The sequence below is a fragment of the Macaca fascicularis genome, chromosome 3, assembly GCF_037993035.2.
Source record: "Macaca fascicularis isolate 582-1 chromosome 3, T2T-MFA8v1.1".
Taxonomy (NCBI): domain Eukaryota; kingdom Metazoa; phylum Chordata; class Mammalia; order Primates; family Cercopithecidae; genus Macaca; species Macaca fascicularis.
Window position 1 is genome coordinate 164,018,142 of NC_088377.1, and position 16,131 is coordinate 164,034,272.

Sequence of the window (16,131 nt, forward strand, 5' to 3'; positions counted from 1 at the left end):
TGGGTTAGTAAATAATATATACACTTTAATTGTGTTTGGATACATTATACTTTGACAAGCATTTTAGTGATTGCACGAAGTATAATTAACATTTAATTTTTAGTTTTTGTAAAATATTTGAGAATATTAGATATACCTGCTTCGCTGAAATATACACTGCAATTGAATATTCAATTATTAAAAGATTTTTTAATTCAAAAAATCCTAATACTCTGATAATAATGCCTTTTAACAAAAGACAAAGACAAAACATACATGTATTTTATCGCATAATCACTTTCATTGTAACATAGCTGTGGTACCAGCCTAGAAAAGAACCTCCTGGGAATTCATTTCAAATTATTGAAGCAGCTGTTTCTTCAGTTTAAAATAAAATATCCATAACAAGTTCACACACGACAGATGCAAGCTAAAAACTAGATTCCACAGTGTGAGCTAAAAGCAGATGTTTTGAATGATCATATTTATAACCAGATATCGCATTTATAACCAGATACAATAAATCTTAGTTACCTATAGTAAGGATTCATGAATACTCTTTTCTATGAATTGGCTTCAAATGTAGTTCCTGTGGTTTCTTAGATTTTTTAGAACTAGGCTTCATTAAATACAAAAATTCTGTAAACTCATATGTATTTGGTCTTTTTTATTCTTGCTCATTTCATGTGCTTCCTCAAGAATAAAAGCACTGTCGGGGCACTGACATTTATTATATTTATTTAATGTTACACATTCTCCCCACCCAACTCAAAGTCAGAAAACTCTTCCATTTTTGTTAATAAACTCATGGCTATTAGAAAGAGTGAGAATTTAAGTCTCAGAATAAGCAGTTTGCCTGGTGAAAAGCCACTCCAGATCTTTAGTGAATGTTAAGATGTAATTAGAACTTTAAAAAATTATAAACAATCCAAGTTTGATGAAAAATTAATTTTAAAAAGTGAAAAGTTTGATATTAAGAGTGAAAGCCTAGAGTTATCAACCATACAATTGTGAATGTCTTCTACTAAAGTTTTGTTTTATAGTGTATCACAAAATTTCCCCTTTCACGTTAACTTACATTTCTAAACCAAAGCAATCATGGCATAGGGGGAAAAGCACATGATGCAGCACTGTAAGATGGGTTTGTGTTCTATCTTTGACTCTTACCAGTTACGCAATCGGACTGAAGGCAATGCAGGCTGACTTTTCTGTAGCCCTTGCTGTTAACTAACTGCATTCAATGTTAACTAACTGCTCTCAATGAAAGGCAGGCAAACTATTTATGGAATTATGAGAGAAATAGAGTGAGATTTCTTTCCTTTGATGCTGCAGTCTTGCTATTACCAATGAGACAGCAAATACAGAACCACAAAAAAAAAGAAAAAAAAAAAAAGCAAAGCCCAGTGGAAATTACCCCCTGGTTTGGGAAATAAAAATCTCTTCCTGCAGAATAGCTCTGAAAGTTGCCTTAGGGTCATTGTAAGTCCTCTTGTGGTCATTAACTTTCCCCCTTCTTCAATAACTGATGAGCTAAGTTCTCATGGCACAGATCCCATCAGTGTTTGTTGTCAGGAATAAACATGAAATCATACACACACACAATTGTTTTATAATATATAGGAGTTAGGTTTTTAGAAAATTCACATATGTTTTCATATGTGAATGTGCAATGGGATGTACAATGATGCAGTGAAACACTGCTTATCATTGGTGCTTATTCATTAAATATTCAGATATGTTTCAAGACTATGGGCAGGCCACTTATTCAGTGTAGCCACCACCATGGCGAAGCCTTACATATAGCTTTATACTACAGTGAAAACAGGTCATCACCTCTGCGTGATGCTCTTCATTCTGCTGTAAGACTTCTATGCAGAGCTCTGCCAGATGAAGAATCTCTTCCAGCTTTCTAGCAGGAGATGCTTGGTTCATGGTCTCTATATGAAAAAAAATCATAATCATGTTACCTTGAAAATAAAAAGCCAAACATCTTTGAAGACATAATGATGAGACTAGAATGTTGAAATAGAATAAGAAATAAGAAATACAAGAAATACAAATGAATACATTATTTAGGAAAAAAAAAAAAACAGTTCACCAGATTGCAGAAAATATTTCACCCACAAAGCAATGACAGGGAACTGCAAGTGCTTTGCCATTTAATATATAAGAACAGGTGCATCAGCACATTAGATGCTCAACTTCTGCAACAAACAAGTTATAATTCTCCTCAAGGTCAGCAACACAATGAGAGCAGATACCACAGTCTTTTCTTTCTCTCTGTATTGTATTATCAGTACAATACCATTCTCACCAGATGAGTCATTCCTGGCATTAGCAAAACCCATGCTTTTTTGTTGCTATTTAAACTCCCAGCCTGAAATGTCTATAGTTCATGTTGATCTTAAATTCAAGAAGTACAAAGTCACCTAAAACAACTCTGACAGCTGGCAACTGACTGATTTCCTCCCTATTTCCCAGCCACCATCCCACTCCACCTTTCCAACTGAGGGGGTTGTTGGGGAGGAAGGCAGAAGTGTTCTTTGAAGCTGAAGGTTCTTTCAGCAGTAAGCTAAACTGGTATAAAAAGGGGAGACCACAATAAGATTAAATGTAGTTACCTGAAATTCTGCTACAGAGAAGGCAAAGTAGTTATTTTCTAAGATTCAGCAAGCTGGCAGAAATTAGAGAGGCCCTGTGTAATGAAACTGTTTCAAAACAATGTAAAGATCAGTTCCCAATAAGGACATTAAAGATAAATGTTGTCTGGGATTCATAGGCTCTTTCTCTTTGCCCAGTAAGGAGACTGTGAGGAAAGAAAATCAAATTTTCAGTAAAAGAGATTCTTCTGGGGAACATAAAGGCCATTTTTTTTTTTCCTGCAACAGTTTTCCCTTGATTTACTTCTTCCTAAAACTTCAGGATTAAATTTGGAGGAGACACTTTCAGTTGCTCTGTTCTAACGTATTCTCAAGGGATGTAAAATGATGCAGTGAAACACTGCTTATGATCGGTGCTTATTCATTAAATATTCATTATACATTCAATGTAGCTCTGACACAGTGCAATGTACTGATGTGGGTTCACATCCCTCAACCCTTAAGCCATATATACTTCCTACTATATTCCCCTACAGAATGGAAAGCTATTGCTCCTCTGTGACAAGGTTAAAAAATTACAACAATTCTTTAAAAAAATCAGTGTGAAACACCCAATAGTCAAGTGTGCCTACAATGCTGTTGGCTGTAGGAAGTAGGAGGCAGTATGAGACATACTTCCAATCTCAACTCAGAATCAGAAAATCACTACTGAAAAGATCCGTAGACATGAATGATCAAACGTTTCATCTGTTTCATGAACATTTCAACATCCTCAAACAAGCGTGAAGTCAAGGAGGCTCATAACTTTGCATGACAACCTACTTAATTTGGGGGCCGCACTAGCTGTTCTAGTTTTGTCAGGAAGAGAAGGCCCCTAGGAAAAGTTTGGAAGCAACAGGAGGCAAACCTATTGGTGATGCAGGAAATATGAGGGAAGACTGCTGAAAGCAGGTCTAGGGGAGACATCAGGGGAAGGTAAGCCTGAAGCATGGTTTTAAAGAAATAACAAATGACCTGGGGAAGAGGAGGAGGGACTTTTAGAGAAGAAATATTGTATGACACAGATGGGGTGCATTTTGGAGGAAGGTGATAATAACAACTGTTAGAAATGTTACAGCTTCAGGCGGGTGAATCACCTGAGGTCAGGAATTCGAAACCAGTCTGGCCAACATGGTGAAACCCCATTTCTACTAAAAATACAAAAATTAGCTGGGCACGGTAGTGGGTGCCTGTAATCCCAGCAACTCAGGAGGCTGAGGCAGGAGAATCGCTTGAACCCAGGGAGGCGGAGGTTGCAGTGAGCCAACATGGCACCATTGCACTCCAGTGTGAGTGACAGAGGGAGACTCTGTCTCACAAAAAAAAAAAAAAAAAAAAAAAAAAGAAACATTACATTTTCTTGAGAGCCAAGTATGTGTCAGGCACAAGCCAAGGCACTTCTCACACGTTAGCACACAAATTTTCCTAGCAGCTTTGCTTTTTATTTTTATTTTTTTTATTTTTATTTTTTAAATTTATTTATTATTATTGTACTTTAAGTTGTAGGGTACATGTGCATAACGTGCAGGTTTGTTACATATGTATACTTGTGCCATGTTGGTGTGCTGCACCCATCAACTCATCATTTACATCAGGTATAACTCCCAATGCAATCCCTCCCCCCACCCCGCCCATGATAGGCCCCTGTGTGTGATGTTCCCCTTCCTGAGTCCAAGTGATCTCATTGTTCAGTTCCCACCTATGAGTGAGAACATGTGGTGTTTGGTTTTCTGTTCTTGTGATAGTTTGCTAAGAATGATGGTTTCCAGCTGCATCCATGTCCCTACAAAGGACGCAAACTCATCCTTTTTGATGGCTGCATAGTATTCCATGGTGTATATGTGCCACATTTTCTTAATCCAATCTGTCACTGATGGACATTTGGGTTGATTCCAAGTCTTTGCTATTGTGAATAGTGCTGCAATAAACATACGTGTGCATGTGTCTTTATAGCAGCATAATTTATAATCCTTTGGGTATATACCCAGTAATGGGATGGCTGGGTCATATGGTACATCTAGTTCTAGATCCTTGAGGAATCGCCATACTGTTTTCCATAATGGTTGAACTAGTTTACAATCCCACCAACAGTGTAAAAGTGTTCCTATTTCTCCACATCCTCTCCAGCACCTGTTGTTTCCTGACTTTTTAATGATCGCCATTCTAACTGGTGTGAGATGGTATCTCATTGTGGTTTTGATTTGCATTTCTCTGATGGCCAGTGATGATTAGCATTTTTTCATGTGTCTGTTGGCTGTATGAATGTCTTCTTTTGAGAAATGTCTGTTCATATCCTTTGCCCACTTTTTGATGGGGTTGTTTGTTTTTTTCTTGTAAATTTGTTTGAGTTCTTTGTAGGTTCTGGATATTAGCCCTTTGTCAGATGAGTAGATTGCAAAAATTTTCTCCCATTCTGTAGGTTGCCTGTTCACTCTGATGGTAGTTTCTTTTGCTGTGCAGAAGCTCTTTAGTTTAATGAGATCCCATTTGTCAATTTTGGCTTTTGCTGCCGTTGCTTTTGGTGTTTTAGACATGAAGTCTTTGCCCGTGCCTATGTCCTGAATGGTACTACCTAGGTTTTCCTCTAGGATTTTTATGGTATTAGGTCTAACATTTAAGTCTCTAATCCATCTTGAATTAATTTTCGTATAAGGAGTAAGGAAAGGATCCAGTTTCAGCTTTCTACTTATGGCTAGCCAATTTTCCCAGCACCATTTATTAAATAGGGAATCCTTTCCCCATTTCTTGTTTCTCTCAGGTTTGTCAAAGATCAGATGGTTGTAGATGTGTGGTATTATTTCTGAGGACTCTGTTCTGTTTCATTGGTCTATATCTCTGTTTTGGTACCAGTACCATGATGTTTTGGTTACTGTAGCCTTGTAGTATAGTTTGAAGTCAGGTAGCGTGATGCCTCCAGCTTTGTTCTTTTGACTTAGGATTGTCTTGGCGATGCAGGCTCTTTTTTGGTTCCATATGAACTTTAAAGCAGTTTTTTCCAATTCTGTGAAGAAACTCATTGGTAGCTTGATGGGGATGGCATTGAATCTATAAATTACCTTGGGCAGTATGGCCATTTTCACGATATTGATTCTTCCTATCCATGAGCATGGTATGTTCTTCCATTTGTGTCCTCTTTTATTTCACTGAGCAGTGGTTTGTAGTTCTCCTTGAAGAGGTCCTTTACATCCCTTGTAAGTTGGATTCCTAGGTATTTTATTCTCTTTGAAGCAATTGTGAATGGAAGTTCATTCCTGATTTGGCTCTCTGTTTGTCTGTTACTGGTGTATAAGAATGCTTGTGATTTTTGCATATTGATTTTGTATCCTAAGAGTTTGCTGAAGTTGCTTATCAGCTTAAGGAGATTTTGGGCTGAGACAATGGGGTTTTCTAAATATACAATCATGTCATCTGCAAACAGGGACAGTTTGACTTCTTCTTTTCCTAACTGAATACCCTTGATTTCTTTCTCTTGCCTAATTGCCCTAGCCAGAACTTCCAACACTATGTTGAATAGGAGTGGTGAGAGAGGGCATCCCTGTCTTGTGCCAGTTTTCAAAGGGAATTTTTCCAGTTTTTGCCCATTCAGTATGATATTGGCTGTGGGTTTGTCATAAATAGCTCTTATGATTTTGAGGTACGTTCCATCAATACCGAATTTATTGAGCGTTTTTAGCATGAAGGGCTGTTGAATTTTGTCAAAAGCCTTTTCTGCATCTATTGAGATAATCATGTGGTTCTTGTCTTTGGTTCTGTTTATATGCTGGATTATGTTTATTGATTTGCGAATGTTGAACCAGCTTTGCATCCCAGGGATGAAGCCCACTTGATCATGGTGGATAAGGTTTTTGATGTGTTGTTGAATCCGGTTTGCCAGTATTTTATTGAGGATTTTTGCATCGATGTTCATCAGGGATATTGGTCTAAAATTCTCTTTTTTTGTTGTGTCTCTGCCAGGCTTTGGTATCAGGATGATGTTGGCCTCATAAAATGAGTTAGGGAGGATTCCCTCTCTTTCTATTGATTGGAATAGTTTCAGAAGGAATGGTACCAACTCCTCCTTGTACCTCTGGTAGAATTCAGCTGTGAATCCATCTGGTCCTGGACTTTTTTTGGTTGGTAGGCTATTAATTATTGCCTCAATTTCAGAGCCTGCTATTGGTCTATTCAGGGATTCAACTTCTTCCTGGTTTAGTCTTGGAAGAGTGTAAGTGTCCAGGAAATTATCTATTTCTTCTAGATTTTCCAGTTTATTTGCGTAGAGGTGTTTATAGTATTCTCTGATGGTAGTTTGTATTTCTGTGGGGTCGGTGGTGATATCCCCTTTATCATTTTTTATTGCGTCGATTTGATTCTTCTCCCTTTTCTTCTTTATTAGTCTTGCTAGTGGTCTATCAATTTTGTTGATCTTTTCAAAAAACCAACTCCTGGATTCATGGATTTTTTGGAGAGTTTTTTGTGTCTCTATCTCCTTCAGTTCTGCTCTGATCTTAGTTATTTCTAGCCTTCTGCTAGCTTTCGAATGTGTTTGCTCTTGCTTCTCTAGTTCTTTTAATTGTGATGTTAGAGTGTCAATTTTAGATCTTTCCTGCTTTCTCTTGTGGGCATTTAGTGCTGTAAATTTCCCTCTACACACTGCTTTAAATGTGTCCCAGAGATTCTGGTATGTTGTCTCTTTGTTCTCATTGGTTTCAAAGAACATCTTTATTTCTGCCTTCATTTCGTTATGTACCCAGTAGTCATTCAGGAGCAGGTTGTTCAGTTTCCATGTAGTTGAGCAGTTTTGATTGAGTTTCTTAGTCCTGAGTTCTAGTTTGATTGCACTGTGGTCTGAGAGACAGTTTGTTATAATTTCTGTTCTTGTACATTTGCTGAGGAGTGCTTTACTTCCAATTACGTGGTCGATTTTGGAGTAAGTACGATGTGGTGCTGAGAAGAATGTATATTCTGTTGATTTGGGGTGGAGAGTTCTATAGATGTCTATTAGGTCTGCTTGCTGCAGAGATGAGTTCAATTCCTGGATATCCTTGTTAACTTTCTGTCTCGTTGATCTGTCTAATGTTGACAGTGGAGTGTTGAAGTCTCCCATTTTTATTGTATGGGAGTCTAAGTCTCTTTGTAAGTCTCTAAGGACTTGCTTTATGAATCTGGGTGCTCCTGTATTGGGTGCATATATATTTAGGATAGTTAGCTCTTCCTGTTGAATTGATCCCTTTACCATTATGTAATGGCCTTCTTTGTCTCTTTTGATCTTTGATGGTTTAAAGTCTGTTTTATCAGAGACTAGTATTGTAACCCCCGCTTTTTTTTGTTCTCCATTTGCTTGGTAAATCTTCCTCCATCCCTTTATTTTGAGCCTATGTATGTCTCTGCGTGTGAGATGGGTCTCCTGAATACAGCAGACTGATGGGTCTTGACTCTTTATCCAGTTTGCCAGTCTGTGTCTTTTAATTGGAGCATTTAGTCCATTTACATTTAAGGTTAAGATTGTTATGTGTGAACTTGATCCTGCCATTATGATATTAACTGGTTATTTTGCTCGTTAGTTGATGCAGTTTCTTCCTAGCCTCGATGGTCTTTACATTTTGGCATGTTTTTGCAATGGCTGGTACCGGTTGTTCCTTTCCATGTTTAGTGCTTCCTTCAGGGTCTCTTGTAAGGCAGGCCTAGTGGTGACAAAATCTCTAAGCATTTGCTTATCTGTAAAGGATTTTATTTCCCCTTCACTTATGAAACTTAGTTTGGCTGGATATGAAATTCTGGGTTTAAAATTCTTTTCTTTAAGAATGTTGAATATTGGCCCCCACTCTCTTCTGGCTTGGAGAGTTTCTGCCGAGAGATCTGCTGTTAGTCTGATGGGCTTCCCTTTGTGGGTAACCCGGCCTTTCTCTCTGGCTGCCCTTAAGATTTTTTCCTTCATTTCAACTTTGGTGAATCTGGCAATTATGTGTCTTGGAGTTGCTCTTCTCGAGGAGTATCTTTGTGGCGTTCTCTGTATTTCCTGGATTTGAATGTTGGCCTGCCCTACTAGGTTGGGGAAGTTCTCCTGGATGATATCCTGTAGAGTGTTTTCCAACTTGGTTCCATTTTCCCCCTCACTTTCAGGCACCCCAATCAGACGTAGATTTGGTCTTTTTACATAATCCCATACTTCTTGCAGGCTTTGTTCATTTCTTTTTCTTCTTTTTTCTTTTGATTTCTCTTCTCGCTTCATTTCATTCATTTGATCCTCAATCGCAGATACTCTTTCTTCCAGTTGATCGAGTCGGTTACTGAAGCTTGTGCATTTGTCACGTATTTCTCGTGTCATGGTTTTCATCTCTTTCATTTCGTTTATGACCTTCTCTGCATTAATTACTCTAGCCATCAATTCTTCCACTTTTTTTTCAAGATTTTTAGTTTCTTTGTGCTGGGTACGTAATTCCTCCTTTAGCTCTGAGAAATTTGATGGACTGAAGCCTTCTTCTCTCATCTCGTCAAAGTCATTCTCCGTCCAGCTTTGATCCGTTGCTGGCGATGAGCTGCGCTCCTTTGCTGGGGGGGATGCGCTCTTATTTTTTGAATTTCCAGCTTTTCTGCCCTGCTTTTCCCCCATCTTTGTGGTTTTATCTGCCTCTGGTCTTTGATGATGGTGATGTACTGATGGGGTTTTGGTGTAGGTGTCCTTCCTGTTTGATAGTTTTCCTTCTAACAGTCAGGACCCTCAGCTGTAGGTCTGTTGGAGATTGCTTGAGGTCCACTCCAGACCCTGTTTGCCTGGGTATCAGCAGCAGAGGCAGCAGAAGATAGAATATTTCTGAACAGCAAGTGTACCTGTCTGATTCTTGCTTTGGAAGCTTCCTCTCAGGGGTGTACTCCACCCTGTGAGGTGTGGGGTGTCAGACTGCCCCTAGTGGGGGATGTCTCCCAGTTAGGCTACTCAGGGGTCAGGGACCCACTTGAGCAGGGAGTCTGTCCCTTCTCAGATCTCAACCTCCGTGTTGGGAGATCCACTGCTCTCTTCAAAGCTGTCAGACAGAGTCGTTTGCGTCTGCAGAGGTTTCGGCTGTTTTTGTTATTGCCCTGTCCCCAGAGGTGAAGTCTACAGAGACAGGCAGGTTTCCTTGAGCTGCTGTGAGCTCCACCCAGTTCGAGCTTCCCAGCAGCTTTGTTTACCTACTTAAGCCTCAGCAATGGCGGGCGCCCCTCCCCCAGCCTCGCTGCTGCCTTGCGGGTAGATCACAGACTGCTGTGCTAGCAATGAGGGAGGCTCCGTGGGTCGGGGACCCTCCCGGCCAGGTGTGGGATATGATCTCCTGGTGTGCCTGTTTGCTTAAAGCGCAGTATTGGGGTGGGAGTTGCCCGATTTTCCAGGTGTTGTGTGTCTCAGTTCCCCTGGCTAGGAAAAGGGATTCCCTTCCCCCTTGCGCTTCCCAGGTGAGGCAATGCCTCGCCCTGCTTCAGCTCTCACTGGTCGGGCTGCAGCAGCTGACCAGCACTGATCGTCCGGCACTCCCCAGTGAGATGAACCCAGTACCTCAGTTGAAAATGCAGAAATCACCGGTCTTCTGTGTCGCTCGCGCTGGGAGTTGGAGACTGGAGCTGTTCCTATTCGGCCATCTTGCTCCGCCCCTCTCGCAGCTTTGCTTTTTATTCATGTAACTCATAGATAAGGAAACATGCTCAAAGAGATAAATGCAACAGCTAAAAAGCAGTGGTGAGACTTGAACATGTGGGCTCTTGTACTTGCCTGGCTGAAGTAAGAATGTGCTAAGAATGATGGGTGATTACGGCAGACTTTAAGTAAAATAATAAGTAGATGAGATGACTATATCCTATGAATAACCAGGGGCAAATGTTTATTAGCAGGGCCTCAGAATAAATTAATTTTAGGAAAAATGCATTTGGTGGTTGTGTCCAACAAGGATTGGTGAAGGTGTGTGACATGGATCCTGAGGGTCTGGTTTAGTAGAATAGTGAACTATGGAAAGATGATACCAGGAATAGAAAAGAAGGGAAAGATGCATAGACACTCCAAAGGAATAATTTGTGAGACATTGTTGAATGGCTAGAATTTGCAGGCCAGAGAGGAGTATGACTCTGATGTTTAGAGACCTTATGGCTCAGAGAATGATGATGCACGGTTGATGAAGTTAGGCAATGGGTCTTCAGTGCACCATCCCATATATTTTAGCACTAAGTACATTGCCACATAAGTGTGATTTAAAATAAGTTAAATATTCTAAAGTAATCAAAAAAATTGTGCATTGTAAAATCTGCAAACATGCGGAGTTAGGCTATCTGAATCTTTGGCTCACAAACTGCTACTCTGCTTCAAGGTTCTACTTTAATGCTACTTAAAATTGGACCTTCTCAGAGTTCTGGGGCTGAATGAGTTGCTCCTCTCTTTGAGCTCCCCTATTACAGGCTCATGAGTCTGTTGCTAAACTGTACTAGATCAAAGTCAGAAACTGAGTCTCATTCATACAGTTATCTTGTGCAGGCTTTGGACTATGGCAGGTATTTAATGAATGTTTACTGAGAATGCAGCAGAATAATTATGGGAAGAAAAGAATGTTAAAAAAATTCAATCAATACCCCAAATTTTTAACTTTGCATGGGATTGCAAAGAGCTCATCTGTATCTAACACGTCGAGGGTGGATAAGAATGCATGCTCACGATAAGATGAAGCTGTAGTCTGAGAACACTTCTCAAATAACTGATAAGTGTTTAGTTCTGAAATTCTTAAAGAAAAAGTCTTCAGAAACAAAATCTTTGTCCAAAAATGTCTTCAAAATAACTTTTAAGCCTCAACAGCATATCACTTATCTTTCTTAATTTCTCCATTTTTAGATGAAGAGTATTAAGTTTGAGAGTCAGAGGGTTTTTGAACCCCTTAAATTATGTACTAATTTTTGTGTGTAGAAGCATTTTTGGGGTGAGGGAGAAAGACCATATCTTTCATCAGATTCTCAAAGTTGTCTATAAACCAAACAGATGCTAAGAAGCACGGAACCAGATAATTTCTAAAATTCCTTCTAGCTGAGGCAATCTATACCTCCCATAAATGTTGCACTTTTATATTGCATTATTTCAATGTACTCATATATGTGTATAACATGTTTTTCATAAAGAAAGAGAAAGGAAAGAAAATTTATTTATGTATCAAAGATTAGGAATTTATTTCTCCTACACACTTTAGTGCTAGGGACTAGCACTATTTGAATCTTTGCCTAACTCTGCATGTTTGCACATTTTACAATGCACAATATTGTTTCAGTTTAGACTATTTAACTTATTTTAAATCACTAAAGTATACAGAAAAAAATAAATCCTACATACTCTTCTGAATCCTCACAAGCATTCTGCAAATTAGATAATCATGATCCTCCATTTCCAGTCTTGGAGAGGTTAAAGGTGTCTGAGGTTATACAGTTTGTTGTTGGTTGAGATGACATTAAAATCTTACCTCTGATGTCATACAGACAGAAATAATATTACTACGATGACTTGAATACTTTTTCATATTCAACTTTCTGAATAAAAATCACATACAAATGCCCCCACTCCACATCCTTAGACACAAGTATGCAATAATAGAAAAAAAATCACAGAACCAACCTCAGAACTTATTATGTGTGAATCTTTCAAAATCAGCTATTACATGTGACACTATCTTAAGTACAAACTCTGAAAGTACCCTGTGTCCTAGTGAAATTTAAAAACATTCTAAAACATTTATTCTTCCTAGATTAAGTTTATTGAGAGGATCAAAATTTTGTACTTGAACATAATAGCTACTCTAACACTTTAAACAGACAGCATTTTTATCAAGTACACTGTGTATCCCATCTCTGGTTTCACCCATTTGGCTATGGCCAAGAAGTTTAATGCATTCTATAGTCATAACTCTATTAGATAACAAGGTTATCAATAGCTCCATTAAAAAGCCAAACATTGGGAATATTTGAGAATTCCTCCTTAAAATGTTTTTTTTCACTCATTTTGTAACATTTCCAAAGCATTACAGATGGCTCTACATCCTTCAAGCTTCACACCAAATTGTTGATTGTTGTAATACATTTCAAATAGTGACATTTAAAACAAATATGCCAAAAGTAGCAAGGTTTCCTGATGAATTTCAATGCATTGTTCTTGGCTATGATTTTTCTTCGCTCTGGAACATTTTTGGTTTTCTGTAACACTCCTTGGTTCATTGAAATAATTCATTTTTAATTATACCACCGTACATTTAAGAAAAGATCTTACTGGGGAAGGGGAATGGGGATGGAAAGATGTAAAAAGACAGCTTGACTGTTTGCTTTGGTAGAGTTTCATTCTACTCCATGGATTCAGAAAGGGGCATACTCCTGGTACACTGGACTGGGCTGCCTCCCTTGCTGCTATTCCCTGTCAAAGTCCCTAGTGGTGGATGCACAGTGATGCTCATGGTGAAGCTTATACCAGGATGTGGTAGAAGCACATCCTTCTTACTGGGAAGAAGACCAGTAAGATACCTTCCTTTGTATCCATATATGGTATGTAGTAATTTGTCATGCTTTGACCTTAACTTCAGAAAAATTTTAATTGATGAATAAAAACATGTATTTGCTAATAACCCTACATGATGATTTAGTATATGTAATTATGTAACAATTGTCACAAATTAATTTTGATAAGAGAGATTTTAAATGTTCTCACCTCTACTCACCATGATCTTAACTTTTAATGAGCTGATTGTATCTGTACTTTCAGCTAAACAATAAATAGTGTTGAAGTTGGTGTTAGATGAAAGGACTATGGAAATAATCCCATCCCAATGCTGCCCTATCTTCTTCCCTCCTTTGCATCTAGGCCATGATGATCAGCTAGGGAGCACGAAAAAATAATTCTTGTGTATGCATTCATTTCTTCTTTGGTTTTTAAACTCCCCAGATTCCATGGCCCTGAATTTGATTTAACAAACATTTTATTCCATGTAAGGTACTTCGCTGGCTACTGAGGGGATACAATGATTAAAAAGATAACTATTCTTGCCTTCAAATAATTTATATATATATACACACATATATACATACATATATATATATCTTTCTAACCAGATTATAAGGTAAAATATGACAACCTATGATCCATTTTTGGTCAACATAAAGAAGATCTGTTATAAAGTCTGTAAAGAGAGCAAATTAAATGTAAGCAGTATGCAAGAACAGGGTTATTAGCTTGCAAGAAATAGGATCAAAGATGCATCGGTAAGAAGGCTTTAAATTGCTATGTATATCATATGGAGTTTTTCAGAATGAAATTATTGTGTTGGGTGTATATTCGAGTTTAGAAAGCTAGCAACAGTCCAAAGTGGAAGTTTTCCACCTCTTCCCCCTCCCATTCAGAGAAAAGCAATCACTCACTCTTCTGCTTCTTCCCTGTCCAGCTAATGACTATAAATCAGATGGACGATGAGAAAGTCCTGATGTTCAGGAGATAGCTGAGGTGAGAAACACAAAAATCTTAATAAGGGACTGTAGGGATAACTTCAGAAAATCAGAAAAGAAGTGTGGAAAAAGGGAGAAAATGGGAAAATCTCCACTATCTAGTGGAACAAGGGAAAGGAATAGTTTGGCAAGAGCAGAGATATGAGCACGTGGAAGCAGTCACCTGGGGCGCTCTCTGAGGCCCAAGCACTGAGGCTTTACCTTGAGAGCTTGTAAAGAACAAGGACACTACGCCAAAGGCACAGCATCTAATTTCTTCTACCTGGAACCCCAAATGTCAGTCAGTAACAAGGACTGTCAGCCTCCTCTCTTGTGGACTGCTTGCTGGCAAAACTTATCCACCATTAGGCCCAGGTGAAGATATGGTGGAGGGCATCCCTCCTTTTCCTTCTCCCCACTAAAGGAGATAGTGATTGATCCCCTAGCTGTTCCCCCTGCAGAAATATAAAGAGACATTACATTACACACTCTCACACACATATACACAATGCTATGGGCACATAAATTGTTCTAATTACAGAGATCAGAAAATATCTTAGGTAACTCATCAATGTTAGATGCCTCCTGTTCATTTATAAACCATAATCCCCTGGCCGGCCACGGTGGCTCATGCCTGTAATCCCAGCACTTTGGGAGGCTGAGGTGGGCAGATCACCTGATGTCAGGAGTTTGAGGCCAGCCTGGCAAACACGGTGAAACCCCGTCTCTATTTAAAAAAAAAAAAATTAGCCTGGCGTGGTGGCAAGGGCCTGTAATTCCAGTCACTTGGGAGGCTGAGGCAGGAGAATTGCTTGAACCTGGGAGGCAATGGTTGCAGTGAGCTGAGATTGTGCCACTGCACCCCAGCCTGGGCAACAGAGTGAGACTCTGTCTCAAAACAAACAAACAAACAAACAATAAGTCTCTTTAGTCCACCTTAGCTAGCCAGGGAATTTCTACTGGATCCCCAGTCTATTCTAATTTGAATCTTAACTCTCATAACAATGTCCTTCCTCTTTGCATAGTCCAGACTGATGACTCAGTTGGAAAGTCTAAGTTTTTTTCTAGACTTTCTGAACCATTCTCCAGCTCTGGCCACAGCAACCTATCTTAAGTTACATGGTACCAAAGTCTAGGACAAGTAGGCTCCAGGAGGTCAATCCTGGCCAGATCTTAGTACTTTCTTATTCCAAGATAGCAGGGTGGGAAATTAGGTATACTTCCTTACCCATTAAAAAAAAAATAATTAAAAAAACCCCATTCCTGTTCCTGCCACCTGTCTGCCAGTTTTCAGAACTTGTGGCAAGGCACACCTAAGGAACTTTTGGACTCAGTAACCTAGAGGAGATATTATATAACTTGGTAAGAAGACTGCCTCAAAATCTGGGGTTGAGGTGGTTCCCAAAACTCAACTTACTTTTTCAGTTCTTTTTTTTTTTTTTTTTTGAGACGGAGTCTCGCTCTGCCGCCCAGGCTGGAGTGCAGTGGCCGGATCTCAGCTCACTGCAAGCTCCGCCTCCCGGGTTCACGCCATTCTCCTGCCTCAGCCTCCCGAGTAGTTGGGACTACAGGCGCCCGCCACCGCGCCCGGCTAGTTTTTTGTATTTTTTAGTAGAGACGGGGTTTCACCGTGTTAGCCGGGATGGTCTCGATCTCCTGACCTCGTGATCCGCCCGTCTCGGCCTCCCAAAGTGCTGGGATTACAGGCTTGAGCCACCGCGCCCGGCCTACTTTTTCAGTTCTTTAGGGTCAACTGGCCTATAATTGCTCCACCATCTGTGACATTGCTAAGATCTGGCACTGTCAACTAATGAAAGAAAATGAGGAATGTTTGACTCTCTCCTGGTTTATCTGACTGCAACCCAAATGATATTATGGTTCCACAAGTGTTGGACTATGTACTGCTTTCATCAATGAATGGAGTACCTTCAGTATAGATCTCCATTTCTCAGGTTCAGCATGCATCAGAATCACCTGGAGGACTTGCTAAAACACAAATTGCTTGGCATCACTCCAAGTTTCTGACTCAGTAGGTCTTGGATGAGGCCCAAGAATTTGCATTTCT

At 39.5% G+C, this 16,131-nt stretch overlaps 1 protein-coding gene across 9 annotated transcripts in view; it reads right to left on the minus strand.

The window, feature by feature from the left end:
- Positions 1–16,131, minus strand: part of CADPS2 (calcium dependent secretion activator 2) — a 573,333-nt gene that overhangs the window by 95,129 nt on the left and 462,073 nt on the right. For all 9 annotated transcript variants that reach the window (XM_045388493.3, XM_045388491.3, XM_065542514.2 and 6 more), the window contains one exon: positions 1,813–1,916. In XM_045388493.3, the coding sequence (XP_045244428.1) occupies positions 1,813–1,916 (104 nt within the window). The remainder of the gene's footprint in view (positions 1–1,812; positions 1,917–16,131) is intronic.